Here is a 16,130-nt window from a genome sequence, read left to right as displayed (position 1 = left end):
AAAATGGGAGAATCCTGGCACCTGCTCAGGGCCTTGCTGTGGACTTTAAAGGAATGACGATGCAGAAAATGCTCAAGGAGCAGCCGGGAAGGCCTGAGTTCTATGTAGATTGGTCCTTTTTGGTGACTGGGGGTAGGACGAGAATAAAAGAGTGACAGAGACAAGCAGCTGCTGGGCCCCACCCTCACGTGCAGGGGACCTCGTCTGGGAGGCCCTGCTCCCTTATTTTGTCTCATCCCTGAACTTGGCAGTCCCTCTCCAGTGGTGAGTCTCACTAGGGGTTGCAAAACATCTGACATGTCTGTCCAGAGTAGGTCAATGCAAAGGGACGGGGAGAGAAGGGGGGTGAGAGGAGGGAGGAAATCAACAGAAGATGGGGACAATATCCAGGGCCTCCCAGGACACAATTCAGCAAGATTCCCTTAGGAAAGGGAGGTGGAGGGAGGCATCACCAGCTGCTGGGAATCCCACTGATGGCAATAATAGGGAGGGAGGAAGGCCTTCCTACCTTTTTTCAAGATATCTCTAAACAAATCCTTAAGACATGGTGGAGGTAGAAAGAATAAAGCAAGATATACCTGAGGATCCATAACCTCAAAACATGCCCATAGTTAAAGCCACCTGTCCACCTCCCCGGTTTGCAAACCCCTCTGCCTCCCCAAGAAAACAGTCTCCCCAGTGCTGGGATTATTACTCCCTTCCTATCTCTCTCTCTTTTTTTAATATTTGTTTTTTAGTTTTAGGTGGACATCATATCTTTTTTTTTTATTTTTTAGTTGGACACAATATCTTTATTTATTTATTTTTATGTGGTGCTGAGGATCGAACCCAGGGCCTCGCACATGCTAGGCGAGCGCTCTACTAATGAGCCACAATCCCAGCCCCCATATAGCGCTTTTTGTTGAACAGCCCAGCATCCTTACTCAGCCTGAATCAAGATGTGTTTGTTGGTATGTCTTGGTCAACTTCCTGGCTAGCTTTGAAGGCCATGTCACACCAAACCAGTCCCCGCCCCAGGAAACATACAAGCTAGGACAGATAAAAGCAATGTTGAACAGCCAGGAAAAGCCCAGAACTAGAAGTTGGAAATATGGTTCCAATCTCATCGGAGGATACTGAGTGGGAAGAGTAGTCCCAGGCCTGGAACACAGCAAAGGGGCCCGATGGCTACCCCATGATCCTACTGGCCCATAGGGCAGGGGACTGGTGATTTCAACACCTACACCCAGCTTCTCAATGCAAATGTCCCACATAGATCTCTCCTAGTCATTTGCAGTTTTTTCTGGGAAGGAGGCCAGGTAGACTTGAGGCAATGGCTATGTTTCTCAGGAGTTGGGCCTTCACTTGAACAAACAGATCAACAGTCTGTGGTTTTAGCCAGGCATGGTATCTAAGCAGCTCAGAAGTTGAGGAAGGAGGATCCCAAGTTCAAGGCCAGCCTCAGCAACTTAGTAAGGCGAGACCCCCATCTCAAAATAAAAATTTTGGGTTGGGGCAGTAGTTCAGTGGTTAAGGGCCCCTGGATTCAATTCTCAGTATCAAAAATAAATAAAAATAAATGTATGTGTTTTTTTGCTCTGTGTATATTTGTGTATAGTTGTGTGGTGCTTGAGATTGTACCCAGGGCTTTGTGCATGCTAGGAAAGTGCTGTCCCATTGAGCAATCCCCAGCCATAATCTGTGATTGTAATGGTGAGGCTGACAAATGAGACAGAAGTGACACCATGTGATAGGTGTACACCCATCCAGAATCCAAACCTAAACCCATTCACAGGCAAGTGGAACCCATATCCAGGATCATAAATGCTGCTGACAATGGACTTGGGTAGAAACCACAGCCTAAATCTCTGTTTCCACTGCAGGAATGGGCTATTCCTTTTCTTTGGGTGAATTCAATTGGAGGAAGACATGTTAGAATTATCCTGTCAACACTGACATTTCAGTCATTGTGCTGTCAGGCTATAGAGATAAAAGACACAAACCCCTCTCAGGGATTTATAGTCTGCGAAGACAGAGTCAAAAAATAGTGTCAATAAAGTTCTGAGATGGAGCCTGCCACACACACTCTTACAGGAAGGCACACTGTGTGAGTGTGTGTGTGTGTGTGGGGGGGGGGGGCACTGGCTGCCAAGCCATCACTCCTCTGAGATTCTGAGTAGAGTATACAAGCAGGGAAACTGTAAAAGTTCAAACTGCCGACTTCCTACAGGGTCAAGAGGGGGCGCCAGTGGGGCTCCACAGCCTCAAGACTGACAATGAAGTTTCTGGATGCCTCAAGCAGCAAGCAGTATATGGTGCTAGGGAGATTTGTCCACAAGGATGCACTGAGGCACAGAGTATATGCAGTCACAGGAAGCCCTCTCCGAATAATTATACAGAATATTAAACACTGGTCACCAGATACACAGTCCCTTGGCCCTTATAGAATCCTTGCTTAGAGAGACTTTTTTTTTTTTTTTTTTAAAGGTGATTTTTTTTTTTTTTCTTCTTTTTTCTTTTGGTGAAGCTAGGGTTGAACCCAGGGCCTTGCACATGGTAGGTAAGTGCTCTTCCCCTGAGCATATGGTTTTACATTTTCTGTTTACTACTTCAATAAATGTGCATTTATAAAATGCTTATTATATATAAAATATTACACCTGGTGCTGTTTACCTACGACTATGAGCTCCTTCCCAAAAAGGAAATGTCTTCCCCAGCTACCTTGGCACTCCCCAGGGTGCCCGAAGCCTGACCCCACACTCTCCAAGGATAGGTGACATATCTTCTCCCCTTCCTAAGTCTCATCCTTCTAATGCCAAGGGAAGATAGATGCTCAGAATGAAAAATGGGTTTTCTTACAACCCAACTTGAGCAGCCTTCTAGTCCTTACTCCCACCTGCACACCTCCAAGACACAAACAGCTCCCTCGGCCCCTGCAGCCCTAGCCTCACCTTGGAGCCTCAGGCTCTCCTGGTACTGGATGATGAAGTATTCTTGGGTCTGCTGCAGCTTCTTCAGCTCATTCTCTGTGTCCTGTGTGACCAGTCGCAGCTCCTCAAAGGTCTGGTTGATCTGAAGGTGCTTCTGGGACATGGCATCCGCAAGACTCCCAGCTGGAGAGCTGCCCTGAGGAGAGATCAGAGAGACAGTGCAGGGCAGTGGGGTGGGAGGAAACCTTTGGCCTTAATCCCTAGGAAAAGTCAACCGATGCCAGAGCCTACTTTGGGCTAAGACTCCCAAAAGCTAAATTTTGGATCAGAAGGAATCACAAACATCATCTGTGAGCACTGGGGTAAAATGGAAAAATGGAGAAACAAGTGATCTGACAGAATATGGCACCACCATAGTGGAAACTAGGACCTCAGATCTGGCTTCCACCAGAGTACCAAAACAGGGCCCAATAATTCCTGTGGAGAGACTAGAACTCAACGTGTTCTAGGTATCACCTGGGTTTTCCTTCTAATGATGATGACCCACATTTTCACATTTATTCACTGACCTAATGCGGCTGTACTAATGTTAGGCACGCAGTGGGGAGTGTGGCTCTGTGAATGCACATTGTCTGTGTGCTCACTCAAGACTTTCTTGTGATGGAATAATTTGCTTCCACTGTGGAAGAAGCTGAACCTTTCACAGGCATCCTGAAGACTACCACATGAAAATATGGGGGAGGCATAAACAAGGCCTCTGTGGATCCAGGTATTTAAGTGACCTGGTTTGACCCATTCCTTCAACACCTGGCTTAGAAGGGATTGAGAAGTCTCTCCCAGGTAATCCTACCTGAATATGAGTGTATCTTCGCTAAAAAACAATTCAGCTGGGGTTATATTAATTTGTACTTGTTCACATTGTTTTGTGGTTGCAACCTCATTAAGGTTATAAATCTATTAAGATCAGATCTCTAAAAGGGCACCAATAGGTGCACACTGAGTGACCCTGACAAAGCTGGGTCCAGAGAGAGGTAGATAATAAAGGGATCACCACTCCTCTCCTCACACCCACAGGACACTCACATTGTTGGCTTCTCGGACCAGCCTCTGTTCATTGTACAGAATGTGCCGGATACAGCGGACCAGCTCCATGGGGCAGCGGTCATATGTGTTCTGAAAGAATGCAACATCAGAAGTGACTTTATTCCACTCCATGCTCTGGGACCTAACCCTGCCCTGTCTTGGGACAGGCAGCTCTCACAATGCAGAACACTCCTGGAGATGTCATGGCCCAATCATGGGTAATACTGCGCACCTCCCCGCCCATGTCAATGAGAATAAGGAAGTACATTGCAAAAAGCCCAATTACAGTAAAAAGGGAAGGTTATTTTATTTCTTGAATTTTAGTGTATCTAAGTATTACAGCAATATTTTGAAACCCAGATAAGTCAAGTCCATACCAGATGAGAAATAGGATAATAAAAGTTTTTGACTGGGTAATCATAATTGTTATCACTAGTAAGGGGAAGATGGACACCATATGCCTCTGGATGTGATACCCTGACCATACCACTCATTTATAATTCTGACCAGGGATGTGAAATGTGAATCTAATCATGAGGTAACATCAGACAAACTCCAAAATGAGGAACATTTTGTCTTTAAAAAGTAAGGGGTAGAACTGGGGTTGTGGCTCAGTGGTAGAGCGCTTGCCTAGCATATATGAGGCACTCGGTTCAATTCTCAGCACCACAAATAAATAAAGGTCTGGAGCTGAAGTTGTAGCTCAGTGGTAGCACACTTGCCTAGCATGTGTGATGCACTCGGTTTGATTCTCAGCACCATATTCAAATAAATAAAATAAAGGTCCATCAAAAACTAAAAAATATTTTAAAATAAATAAATAAATAAATAAAGGCCCATTGACAACTAAAAAAATATTAAAAAAAAAAAAAGTAAGGGGTAGTAGATCAGGCATGGGGATTTGTGCCTGTACTTGAAAGGCTGTGGTCAGAGGATCCCTGGAGCCCAGAAGTTCCAAGACACCATAGTGAGACCTTATCTCAAAATAAAACAACAACAAAAAAGGTAAGGGGTAGGTCAATTATTTTAAAATGTCAATGTCAAAGACAAAGCAAGGTTGCAAAATGGGAGACTAAAGGGATACGACAACTAGATATGATATGTGATCTTGGACTGGATCCTGAACTGGAGGGGGGGGAAATGCCCTAAAGGACACTGTTGAATCAACTGATAAAATGGACATATAGACAGAAGATTAACTAAAAGTAATGTATCATTGTTAAATTTACTAAGGTTGATAACTGTATTATAACCATGTAAAAGAAGGTTAATTGGGGCTGGAGTTGTGGCTCAGTGGTAGAGCACTTGCTTAGCATGCACAAGGCACTGGGTTCGATCCTCAGCACCACATAAATGTAAAATAAAGATATTGTGTCCACCTAAAACTAAAAAATAAAATTTTTTAAAAAGAAGGTTCATAATCTTATAAAATGCACATTGAAATACTTAGGGGTAAAGGGACATGATGTATGCAACTTACTCTCAAGTGACTGACTAAAGTGTATGTGGAAACAAACGGAGGAGGAGAGAAAGGAGAGTATGATGAGGCAGATTAACAGATAAATCTGGGTGTAATGTAGGACTTCTTTGTATCATTCTTGCAAATTGCTATAAATTCAAAATTATTTTCAAATAAAAAATTCTTTAAAAAAAAGCCACAACCCCAAAGTCAAACGATCAGAATCTTAAGCACAGAACACATGACTCAACAATGCTGGCTGACAAAGAGAACAAGACTCTATAAGAAGTACTACATGAAGGAAGAAGCCATCCCAGGGACAAGAATTAAGTGTGACCCAACATTCACACCCACCTGGAGCTGCGTGGCATAGTGCCCCAGCTTGATCTTCAGCAAAAACCCATCTTCCCCCACCTGGTGCTCCGCCTTCTTCTGCAGCTCCTGCACCAGGCCCTCCAGGAGCTGGGTGGCCTTAATATTCTCCTGTGGATTATCAAGATCTATTGAGTCCCTAGGGGAAAAAAATTACATAATATGTATACATACATGCACAAGAGCCTGTAAAATGCAGCCTCTACACATCAAGTCTTTCTTTGACTAAAATGATTTCTTCCCTTTATTTCTGGGCTTGGAACCAGAACACGCTAGGCAAGTGCTCTACCATTGAGGCACTCAGCCCTAAAGTGATTTCTCCTTAACACTTGTGGTAAATGTTAAGAAACAGCCTAACACAAATTGACTAAATGCCTACATTACTCTATTCACAATCTTCTAATTACCCTAGTGGACTGTACAGTATTTTCATTTCTTCTTCTCCTTTTTTTTTTTTTAAAAAAAACTATGTACTGCCCTCTCCTTTTTTCTACTGACTGGCTCTGGTGCTAATGCTATCTACTCCTAGAAACAAAAGGAAAAGGAACATGCTTCGCATTCTCTAAAGGAAATAAGGGCTCTGATAATTTCCTATTTATAGTCTTCTCAAGGGTGTGAAGGGGCACAAGGTCAAGACTGTCCTACATGTCCTTCCCAGCCTTAACCAGTTCCATGATCATGTTGCAAATTCCACAGGTAGTATTTCTTAGAGACAGGTGAAGGAATAATACTGCTCTTTCTAAGGAGTCCTGGAAATGAAGCAGAAGATGCCTAGCATTTACACAGGCGAGACATTTGTATCACTAGTTGCAGATCTGGGACTTTAGGCAATGCCAACTTTTCCAACAAACAAGAGAAACCAGTTTACAGACTTTATATTAATTCAGAGCCATTTAACTGGTGACAGGTGTTGGACGGTCTCTCTCCCTCTCTTCTTTCTTTCCTTTTTCCTTTATTTCTAAAACTTAAGCAACAATTGCTACTGGGTAGTACCAAATTTCTTAGCCTGCTGAAGAAACTGAACAGCTGTCAGACTGAAATAACATCCAATTACTGCTGACCAGTCTAGAGCCAAACAAGAGATCTAGTGGTAGCTAAATGGCTCTGTCATCTCCTAATCTCTGACGTTACAACTAATTTCAAACAGAGACACAAACATGTGTATCAAAACACTGAGACTTTCAGAATAAAAAACAAACAAACAAACAAACAAACAAAAAACCACTGAGACTATCTCATCAAAGAGCATACCCAAATATGCACTGGAGAAGTCAGTAAAGAAAGCCAAATTTTAAATATATATGCTCTATGAATTAAGTATAATATATATTAAATAAAAACCTGCAGGGATTGAGGCAATGATGCTTCTTGTTTGGGAACCCATGCTTGAGTGGATCCCATCTGAGCAAAACTCTTGGAATTCTGACACTGGTTCTTAATGTTCCTGCTAATAAAGAGATTTCCATGGATGGCTTCAACATGAAGAACTGAAGATTTTTCATTAAAATCTTTACATCTTCTTTTTTTTTTTTTTTAAATCAGGGATAGAGCCCAGTGACACTTAACCACTGAGCCACATCTCCAGTCCTTTTTAATATTTTAATGAGGCATGGTTTCGCTAAGTTGCTTAGGGCCTCACTAAGATGCTAAGGCTGGCTTTGAACTCTCAATCTTCCTGCCTCAACTTCTCAACTTCCGAGCTGCTGGAATTACAGGCGTGTACCATGGCACCAAGCTAAATCTTTATCTTCTTAAGAAAACCAAACTACATATAATTCAGATATTCCTTAATCAACACAAATCTTTTAGAACTTATCAGTAAGCAAATTACATGAGAAATCTACTAAAGGAAAGCTTATTTGCTTTTTGAGACAAGATCTCACTATGTTGCCCACGCTGGTCTTGAACTCCTGGGCTCAAGTGATCCTCTTTGGAGCAGCTAGGACCATTGCCTGTTATCTCTGAGCCAGGCTAAATGAAAAAAAAAAAAAAAATTTTTTTTTTTTTTTTTTTTTTTTTAACAGGGCTGGGAGTTGTACCCAGGGCCTTGCACATGATGGATAATGTTCAACCACTAAGCTACACCCCCTAAATGAAATTTTAAATCAGCAGAAACTTCCTACTAATGTTTTTTAAACCCTCCAAATCATTAAAACAGAAAAGAAAATGAAAAGGGAATGGAAAAGCACTAAACAAGGTGCACCTGACATTCTCATATTTAGCAGGTTTTTTCCCCCTCACTTAATTATATGAAGCTGAGATTTTTTTTAAATTGCCTAGAAAATTGTCTGCCTTTGGTGCTCTCTGGCTTCTGAACAGAAATCTGCTACTAACAATAATTTGCAATTGCAAATTATTCCATGGCAATAGCACTAATTGGAAATACAGCCATCTTCCAACAGTAGCATCAAGGCTGGCTTCTACTGAGGTCTGTCAAAGAGGACCCCTGGCCACAATAGGGAGGCTGAAACCATTTAGAGAATATGTCAGATCCACTGACAGAACCCCTGCTTCAGAGCAGAGCGGAGCTCAACTTGCTGCCAGTGTGTAATAACACTGTCACTTAAAGAAACTAAAGAGCTGGTGGTGCAGCTCAGTGGTGGAGCACTTGTTGAGCATGCAGGAGGTGCTGGGTTGGCCCCAGCATTACAGAAGACAAACAAAAGAGCTGCTTTGTCAGTCGACTATACTGCACCAATTCTAAAGGGATTTTAGAACGATGCAAGTATATAACCAATAATTTGGGAAATAAAGAGAAAAATGCTTGTTAAATCCACTGAAATGTAATTTCTGTTAATATTTTGGCATATTTCCTTTTAGATTTATGCATATATGTGTAAAATACATATAAATGAAAAACACCAATGTATTTACCGTTAAATTACTTATCTGCCCCATCAAACACTAAATTCTGAGGGGCAAGGACTTTCATTTCTTCCAAAAAATGCTGCTATCTACAACAATGCTGGCACCCTCAGGCACTCAAAACATATTAGTTGATTGCTATTTATTAGCAGCAATATGCTAATGTTTTTAGTAGTACTAACTATTAAAGGGAACAATGAATCCTGTTTTTAAATCCCAAGAGTTATTCCATCTCCCTAAATCAGATGGGATTAAATACCTTTTCATGGATCAAATAAAAAAAAATTTTTAAGCACATAACTTTTTGAAAAAATTTTTTGGTACTGGGGATTAAAACTCAGGGGTACTCGACCTCTGAGCCACATCCCCAACCCTATTTTGTATTTTATTTAGAGACAGTCTTACTGAGTTGCTTAGTGCCTCACCATTGCTGAGGCTGGCTTTGAACTCACAAATTCTCCTGTCTCAGCCTCCCAAGCCACTGGGATTATAGGTGTGTGCCACCATGCCCAGCCTTAAGCACATAATTTTTAAAGTCTCCACCATGAGATTTTTCTAATCAAACTTTTTTCTCTTCTTTCTTTCTTTTTTTTTTTTTTTTGGTGGTGCTGGGGATTGAATCCAGATCCTTGCATGAACATTCCTCCACTGAGCTACTCTCTCAGCCCAAACTCCAATATTCTGTGCTTCACAAAATATGATGTAAAAAGCATTGTTCACCTACCAAGCTTGGCTTTCAATCCACTGGGATAAATAATGCCGCACCTCAATGGGGAAATGCTGGCCATATAAGGCTTGCATCTGATGAAGGGCGTCTCCTTGGAGCTGCTGAGCTTGTATCCACACAGCCATGGTTCACGACCTGTTAAACAAATAATCTGTGGTTTAGATGATTTTTTAAATCCACCAGAGTAAATATTCATATAGTTAAAATGCTAACACACTATTAGCCCTTTAGGTGGATTAAAGTGGGTTTTTTGTTGTTTTTTTTTTTTAAATTTTGCTTACTGGGAATTGAACCCGGGGATACTCAACCACTGAGCTAGTTCCCAGCCTTTTCATTTTGAGACAGGGTCTCACTAAGTTTCTCAGGCTAGTGTTGAACTTGACATCCTCCTGCCTCAGCCTCCCCAGTAGCTGGTATTACAAGCATGTGTCACTGAGCCTGGTTTTAAAAATCAGTATTCTTTAAGTGAATTTTAGCTTTAAAATGTTTTCAAAATGTAGACATTCAATGTGGTCTTGGGAAGGTAACCAATCAGATCTGTGAATTCCTGCCTATAGATATACTGAGTCCTATAAGTAAAATCACAAAGCAGCATTAGGGAAAGAAATGCCTATAACTTTGATATCATTACTTTTGTTCAAAATTGTCAGCAATGGTTAGCAGCATTTCAACAGTCATAAAAAAAAAATGAGCAGAAAGACTTTTTAAGAACCATTTTAGATTTGTTACTTTGGCTTTAAGAACTGAAATAAACATGCTGCCATGTTGGAAGAGCCCAGTAAAAGAGAGCACACCCATAATCCCAGCAACTCAGGAGGCTGAGGCAGGAGGATCTCAAGTTTGAGACCAACCTCAGCAACACAGTGAGACCCTAAGCAATTTAGCAACATCCTGTCTCAAAAAACAAAAACAAAACAAAACAAAAGGTTGGGGATATGGCTCAGTGGTTAAGCAGCCTGGGTTCAATTCTCAATACAATTAAAAAAAAAAAAAAAGTGTTCTCTGCTTCCTGATGCGATGTCCAGAGCTGTTTACTTCTGCCACACTCTTCAGCCATGATATTCTGCCTCACCATAAGCCCAAAGGAATGGAGATGGCCATCATGGATTGAGACCTTGGAAACTACTGCAGCTCCTTAAGGACAGAGGTTCCAATATCATCTAGTTCACTACTGCACTGAATAGCACCCGCCACAAACACACATTGTCTCAAAAATACTTACATTCTGACCTTAGTATGGTCTTATAATAAGAAAATTTTAGCCCAGTTTTAAATAAGTACTGATTCAAATGGTGTCACTGCACCATTTATTCAAGAAACTTGAATCAAGTCACATTAGTGTTCATTAAGGGAAAAAAAAAAAGTGAAAATATCTAAAGCACAGATGGAACCCTATGTATTATCACTAATTACAACAACACAAAGACAAAGGATTATTTGATAAAATACCCCAAGGTTCACCTTCTGAGTTATTCCTACAGAACTTATGATGCAATATTCTGTTAAATTACGTCTGATAAAAATCTTCCACAAAAAAGAATACATTTCAACTAAGAGAAATGAGACTGAGCCATTATATTCCAACAGTGAGTAGTTTTTTTAAACATGCTTTTTTTTAAATATAAAGAATACTCACTGCAGCATTCTTTTAAAAAAAATTTGTTGTGTTGGACCCTGGGGTGCTTAACCACTGAACCACATCCCCTGTCCTTTTTATGTTTTAAGACAGGGTCCTGCTAAGTTGCTTAGGACCTTGCTCAATTGCTGAGGCTGGCTTTGAACTGTGATCCTCTTGCCTCAGCCTCCTGAGTGACTGAGATTATAGGCAGGCACCACTATGCCCTGTTCTCACCTGAGAATTTTTTATGCATTCAGAAGAGACTCTCTGGGATTAATCAGATTGGAGCAGCAATGTTTTTACTTTATATAATGAAGGCCACTAAAACTGAATCTTGCTCTAACACTATTTTCCATAATGTAGAATCTGGGATAAGACAGGGTTATACTGAACCCCATCCAAGTGACCTGGCTACTGATTTGCACATTCTCCTAAGAACCTGTTACAGTTATGGTCCAGTGAATTGGACCTGGATTTTGTTGACTCCCAGAAATTGCACATGTATGTCAGGAAACGAAAAACCCTCCTGTTAGTTGTAGCTGTCTGATCGCGTAACACTGAGCTATTTATGGGACGAGTCAGTTAGCCAACAATGAGGTATGGGACGGGAGCCAGTTACCTATTTTAGACTTGTGCAATGCTATAGAACACTTGAACGGTGTACAATTTTATTTAGGGCTTTAAGGCTGGGATCACTGTAACATCACCAAAGACATCAAAGTTCAATGGCTGTGAGTGCACCAGAAGAAAGACAAGGATAAAAGTGCGCTCTCCAAAAGTAATTCCTCTTTATAATCAAACATCTGGAAGATACTTAATTGTACAATATACCTTTTAATCAAATGAATCATAGGCCAAGAATTTGAAGAACCAGATAACAAATCATGATTTTTGGAGGAAGGATAAAGCATGGAGGGATGAGAGTACTTATAAAAGTGGGGTGAAGGAGTGAAGAGTGAAGTCTTTCTTAGTGGTACAGAATAAAGCAGTGCAGGACCTTGCCCTAGCTCCCTTCATGAACATGAGAATGACACCCACACAAAAAATTCCCGCACCCACATTCATTAGCAAACTGACCCAGAGACAAAAGAAGGAAAATGGTGGAAAAACCTTGATCTCCTCACAGATCCCCTTCCAGGCCACCCAAATAAAATAGTACCATGGCCACCTTCTGTGCTCTTACTCTGTTTTTCTTGTCATTTCCTCATTTCTTGACACGCATCATATTTTGCTTACCGACTCCCCCAAGGTTGAAATCACCATGAACACAATGATTCTGTTTTGTTCACTGCTCTTTCTCTGGGGTCCAGAACAGCGCCTAATATATAAGCATAAACTTTTTGTCATGTTGTTGTTGCACAAATAAATGTATGCACACGATTGGGATAACCCTATCAGCTTTTTTCAAATTATAATGAAACAGGATATCAGGATGAAATACCAAGGCATGGAAATGAGACAGATTTCAATTTAACTGATCAATTATAATTTTATAATCTGAATGCGTCTATGTTGACAACGGTCTACTTGTTCCTTACTAACACTGGCCATCATTTGTAATTTTCCCTGTAGTTTTTGTTTATGTTCTCCCATTGAACTCTTAAGAGTAGTAAGTGAAGGGAGCCCATCTCATTCAGTGTGGTGTTCCCAGGACCCAGTGCAATGGCTTGCCAAGGAAAGTGGTCCATAAGTCTTTGCTGTGTGAATAAATATATGAATAAATATTCATATGTGCTGCTGGCCAAGGATATAACAGGAGCCTATTATTGTTTTAAGAAAGAAATAGTATGGTGATAAGCTGGGTTTGTGGCTCAGTGGTAGAATGCTCGCTTAGCATACATGAGCCACTGGGTTTGATCCTCAGCCTCACATAAAAATAAAATAAAGATATTGTGTCCATCTAAAGTTAAAAAATAAATATTAAAAAAAAGAAATACATAGGGGTGGGAGGGAAAGGGAGGGAGAAGGGGAATAGCAAGGATGGTGGAAGGGGATGGTCATCATTATACAAAATATATGTATGAAGATGTGAATTTGATGTCAACATACCTTATATATAAACATTATGATAAATTGTGCTATAAAGGTATATTAAGAACTGTAATGCAAAAAAAGAGCTCATGTATAATGGCATAATTTGGCATGAACATACTTTATATACAGAGTTATGAAAAATTGTGCTGTGAAAGGATAATTATAAATGTAGTGCATTCCACTATTGTCATGTATGTAAGACATTTAAAAAAAAAAGAAATACTATGGTGATATGCCACATGTACAGGTACCAATGTAAAGACAACACTTTAAGTTTTATATTAGTTGGGCTGGGGCTGTAGCTCAGTAGTAGAGTGCTTGCTGAGCATGTGTGAGGCATTGGGTTCGATCCTTAGCAACATATAAAAATAAACAAATAAAATAAAGGCATTCTGTCCATTTACAACTAAAATTTTTTTAATGTTTTGAATTAGTTCTTAGTATTGATTGAAGTGTAGACTGCTGAGCTCTTAGAATGTCAGAATATTTTTTACAATTCTAATTATGAACATGTCACAATAGTTATTTTCTAAAGTAGTATGACATTTGAAGGGTAATAACTGGTAAATGTAAAGCAGCAGTTGCCTTATTTTGATAAATACAATATAATTTCACTACATAAAAGTGCTTTGTCAGAGCTGGAAAGTAGATTCTGCTTATTACTGGTCAAAGTGTAAAATAAATAGCTAGCAGAGAGGGTTGGTTTTCAATGTTCCCAACACAAAGAAGTGATGTGTTTGAGGTGATATACCAATTACCCTAATCTGATCATTAGTTTGTTTGCATGTATTGAAATAGCACACTGTATGCCATATGTTGTACAATTTTTATGTCAATTTAAAAAATTTAAACATTATAATGTAGGGGCTCGGGGTATAGCTCAGTTGGTAGAGTGCTTGTCTTAAAAGCACAAGGCCCTGGGTTCAGTCCCCAGCACCTCCCCCCCCAAAATATATATATATAATGTAAAATAAAAGCATATTAAATAGTACAGAATTGTATGTACTTTACTTTTAAACTAAGATCTATACACATATGGAATATGAGATGAACACCATGTAGCCACTTTATTTTTTTTTAATACATTTTCATTGATTTTTAAAAAATAAATGATAGTGGAATGCATTACAATTCTTATTACACATATAGAGCACAATTTTTCATATCTCTCTATATAAAGTATGTTTGCACCAATTCATGTCTTCATACATGTACTTTGGATAATAATGTCCATCACATTCCACCATCCTTGCTAATCTCCTGCCCCCTCCCTTTCCCTCCCACAACTCTTTCCTATCTAGAGTTTGTCTATTCCTCCCATGCTCCCCCTCCTTAACCCACTATAAGTCAATCACCTTATATTAGAGAAAACATTTGGCATTTGGTTTTTTTTGGGGGGGATTGGCTAACTTTACTTAGCAGTATCTTCTCCAACACCTTCATTTACCTACAAATGCCATGATTTTATTCTCTTTTATTGCTGAGTAATATTCTATTGTATATATATGCCACATTTAAAAAAATCCATTCATCTACTGAAGGCATCTAGGTTGGTTCCACAGTTTAGCTATTTAGGATTGTGCTGCTATAAACACTGATGTGGCTGTGTCCCTGCAGTATGCTGTTTTTAAGTCCTTTGGGTATAGACCGAGGAGAGGGATAGCTGGGTGTATAACCACTTTAAATACTCAGCTTAGACAAGATAACTTCCCCCAATTTATATGAATAAAACCTAGAATTTAAGCAGTGTTTTTCTTTGTACATGTCAGGACACTTCATCCCCTTTGTTAGGCTACTTCCATTCCACCTAAGCTGATTCCCTGTCCCTCTCTCTGGTATCTATCCAGTCATCAAAAGCTACTGAACCTACAGAGTGACTGCACCTCTATCCCCAGTACACCCCGCCCCTTCTGCTTTTTTACACGCACTCCATCTTTAATGTGTGATGTTCTCACAAGGGAAGTGGTCTGTATCTTTGGTAAGTCATCACAGGGCTTCTCTAAAGACTGGGAAATGGATTCGCTGTCATATTATTAGGCCAAAGATGAAAAATAATTGAGCTCTGTTTAGTTGTACTTTCAGTGTTCACAAGCATTCTGAAGCCTCCTCAAACAGCCTTGGGGGCAGAATATTGTACTTTCTGAAGCACAAGGCATTCACATCGACCTCCAAAATCTTAATATATCCAAGGGCAAGGATGGCCAAATACAGTGGCCCCTGAGGCATTTGCTAATACAAGTCTCAAGATCTGTAAACTTATAATGGTACAGGCTTACTGAAAAACCATGCAAATAGATGTCTACTACATCAATTAATGATATACGTGGGAGAGATTTAGTGATAACTTTATCTCAATAATAAATACTTTTTTATCAGAAGCTTTCTCTTTTAAGAAATATAAAATTTTGCAAAGAGAAATATCACTTTTTCTGAAGAATTCCAGAACACTTGGAGCCCAGGTCTTGCTGTAACTCAACTGTGGGGTAGAGAAGTACAGAGCATCTGATTCTAGAGGCTCACAAAGCACATTTGCCAATGGAGTGAATGAATTCTAGCTTGGGGTAAGAGCAGGGGCTTAAAATGTATGTAGAGATATTTAGTTTCTGGATTCATGTGGATAATTTAAAGCATTTTTATAATTTCTGTTCTCCATCTCATATCACCACCACACATCTCACCCCATCCCATTCCAGGGCCAAAATTTCTAAAAAGGGGTTAAAGTTCTGGAGATAATGCTGAACTCTCCTAAATATAGCTCTGCAAAAGATCTGAAATCTTTGACCTCTCTGTGCCTCAGTTTTCTTATTTATTAAATGAGAATAATAATACTTAGGTTCCTTGGGAGGTTGTGGTAGGAATGAATTACTATGTGTAAATATTTATTCCAGCAGAGACTAAGGTGCCAGGGGACCGTGCCTTTCCCTACTCCTTCCAAGGACACATCTAAGTCCTGCTACTTAATAATGTAAAAGGCAACTAATAAAATTTGCAGCTTCATTTATTATACTGCTTTATAAATTATTAACAATATTCTGATTTACCTAATAAATAAATTTCAGAAAT

The 16,130-nt window shown here is 39.9% G+C and overlaps 1 protein-coding gene across 4 annotated transcripts in view; it reads right to left on the bottom strand.

Annotated features, from left to right (window-relative positions):
- The window catches only part of LOC114102000 (signal transducer and activator of transcription 5B), a 63,871-nt gene that overhangs the window by 16,754 nt on the left and 30,987 nt on the right, over window positions 1-16,130 (bottom strand). For 3 of the 4 annotated variants that reach the window (XM_071602978.1, XM_027947217.2, XM_071602980.1), the window contains exons 2-5: window positions 9,413-9,550; window positions 5,806-5,962; window positions 3,993-4,082; window positions 2,931-3,105 (exon numbers count right to left, since the gene is read on the bottom strand). In XM_071602978.1, the coding sequence (XP_071459079.1) occupies window positions 2,931-3,105; window positions 3,993-4,082; window positions 5,806-5,962; window positions 9,413-9,540 (550 nt within the window). In that variant the 5' untranslated portion in view covers window positions 9,541-9,550. Of the gene's footprint in view, window positions 1-2,930; window positions 3,106-3,992; window positions 4,083-5,805; window positions 5,963-9,412; window positions 9,551-12,269; window positions 12,333-16,130 lie in introns of those variants that run through there. The other variant, XM_071602979.1, reaches the window with a different exon arrangement.

This window comes from Marmota flaviventris, chromosome 17 (genome assembly GCF_047511675.1).
Source record: "Marmota flaviventris isolate mMarFla1 chromosome 17, mMarFla1.hap1, whole genome shotgun sequence".
Classification (NCBI taxonomy): domain Eukaryota; kingdom Metazoa; phylum Chordata; class Mammalia; order Rodentia; family Sciuridae; genus Marmota; species Marmota flaviventris.
The sequence above is the reverse complement of the archived record's forward strand: the minus strand, read 5'-3'. Positions and strand labels throughout refer to the sequence as shown.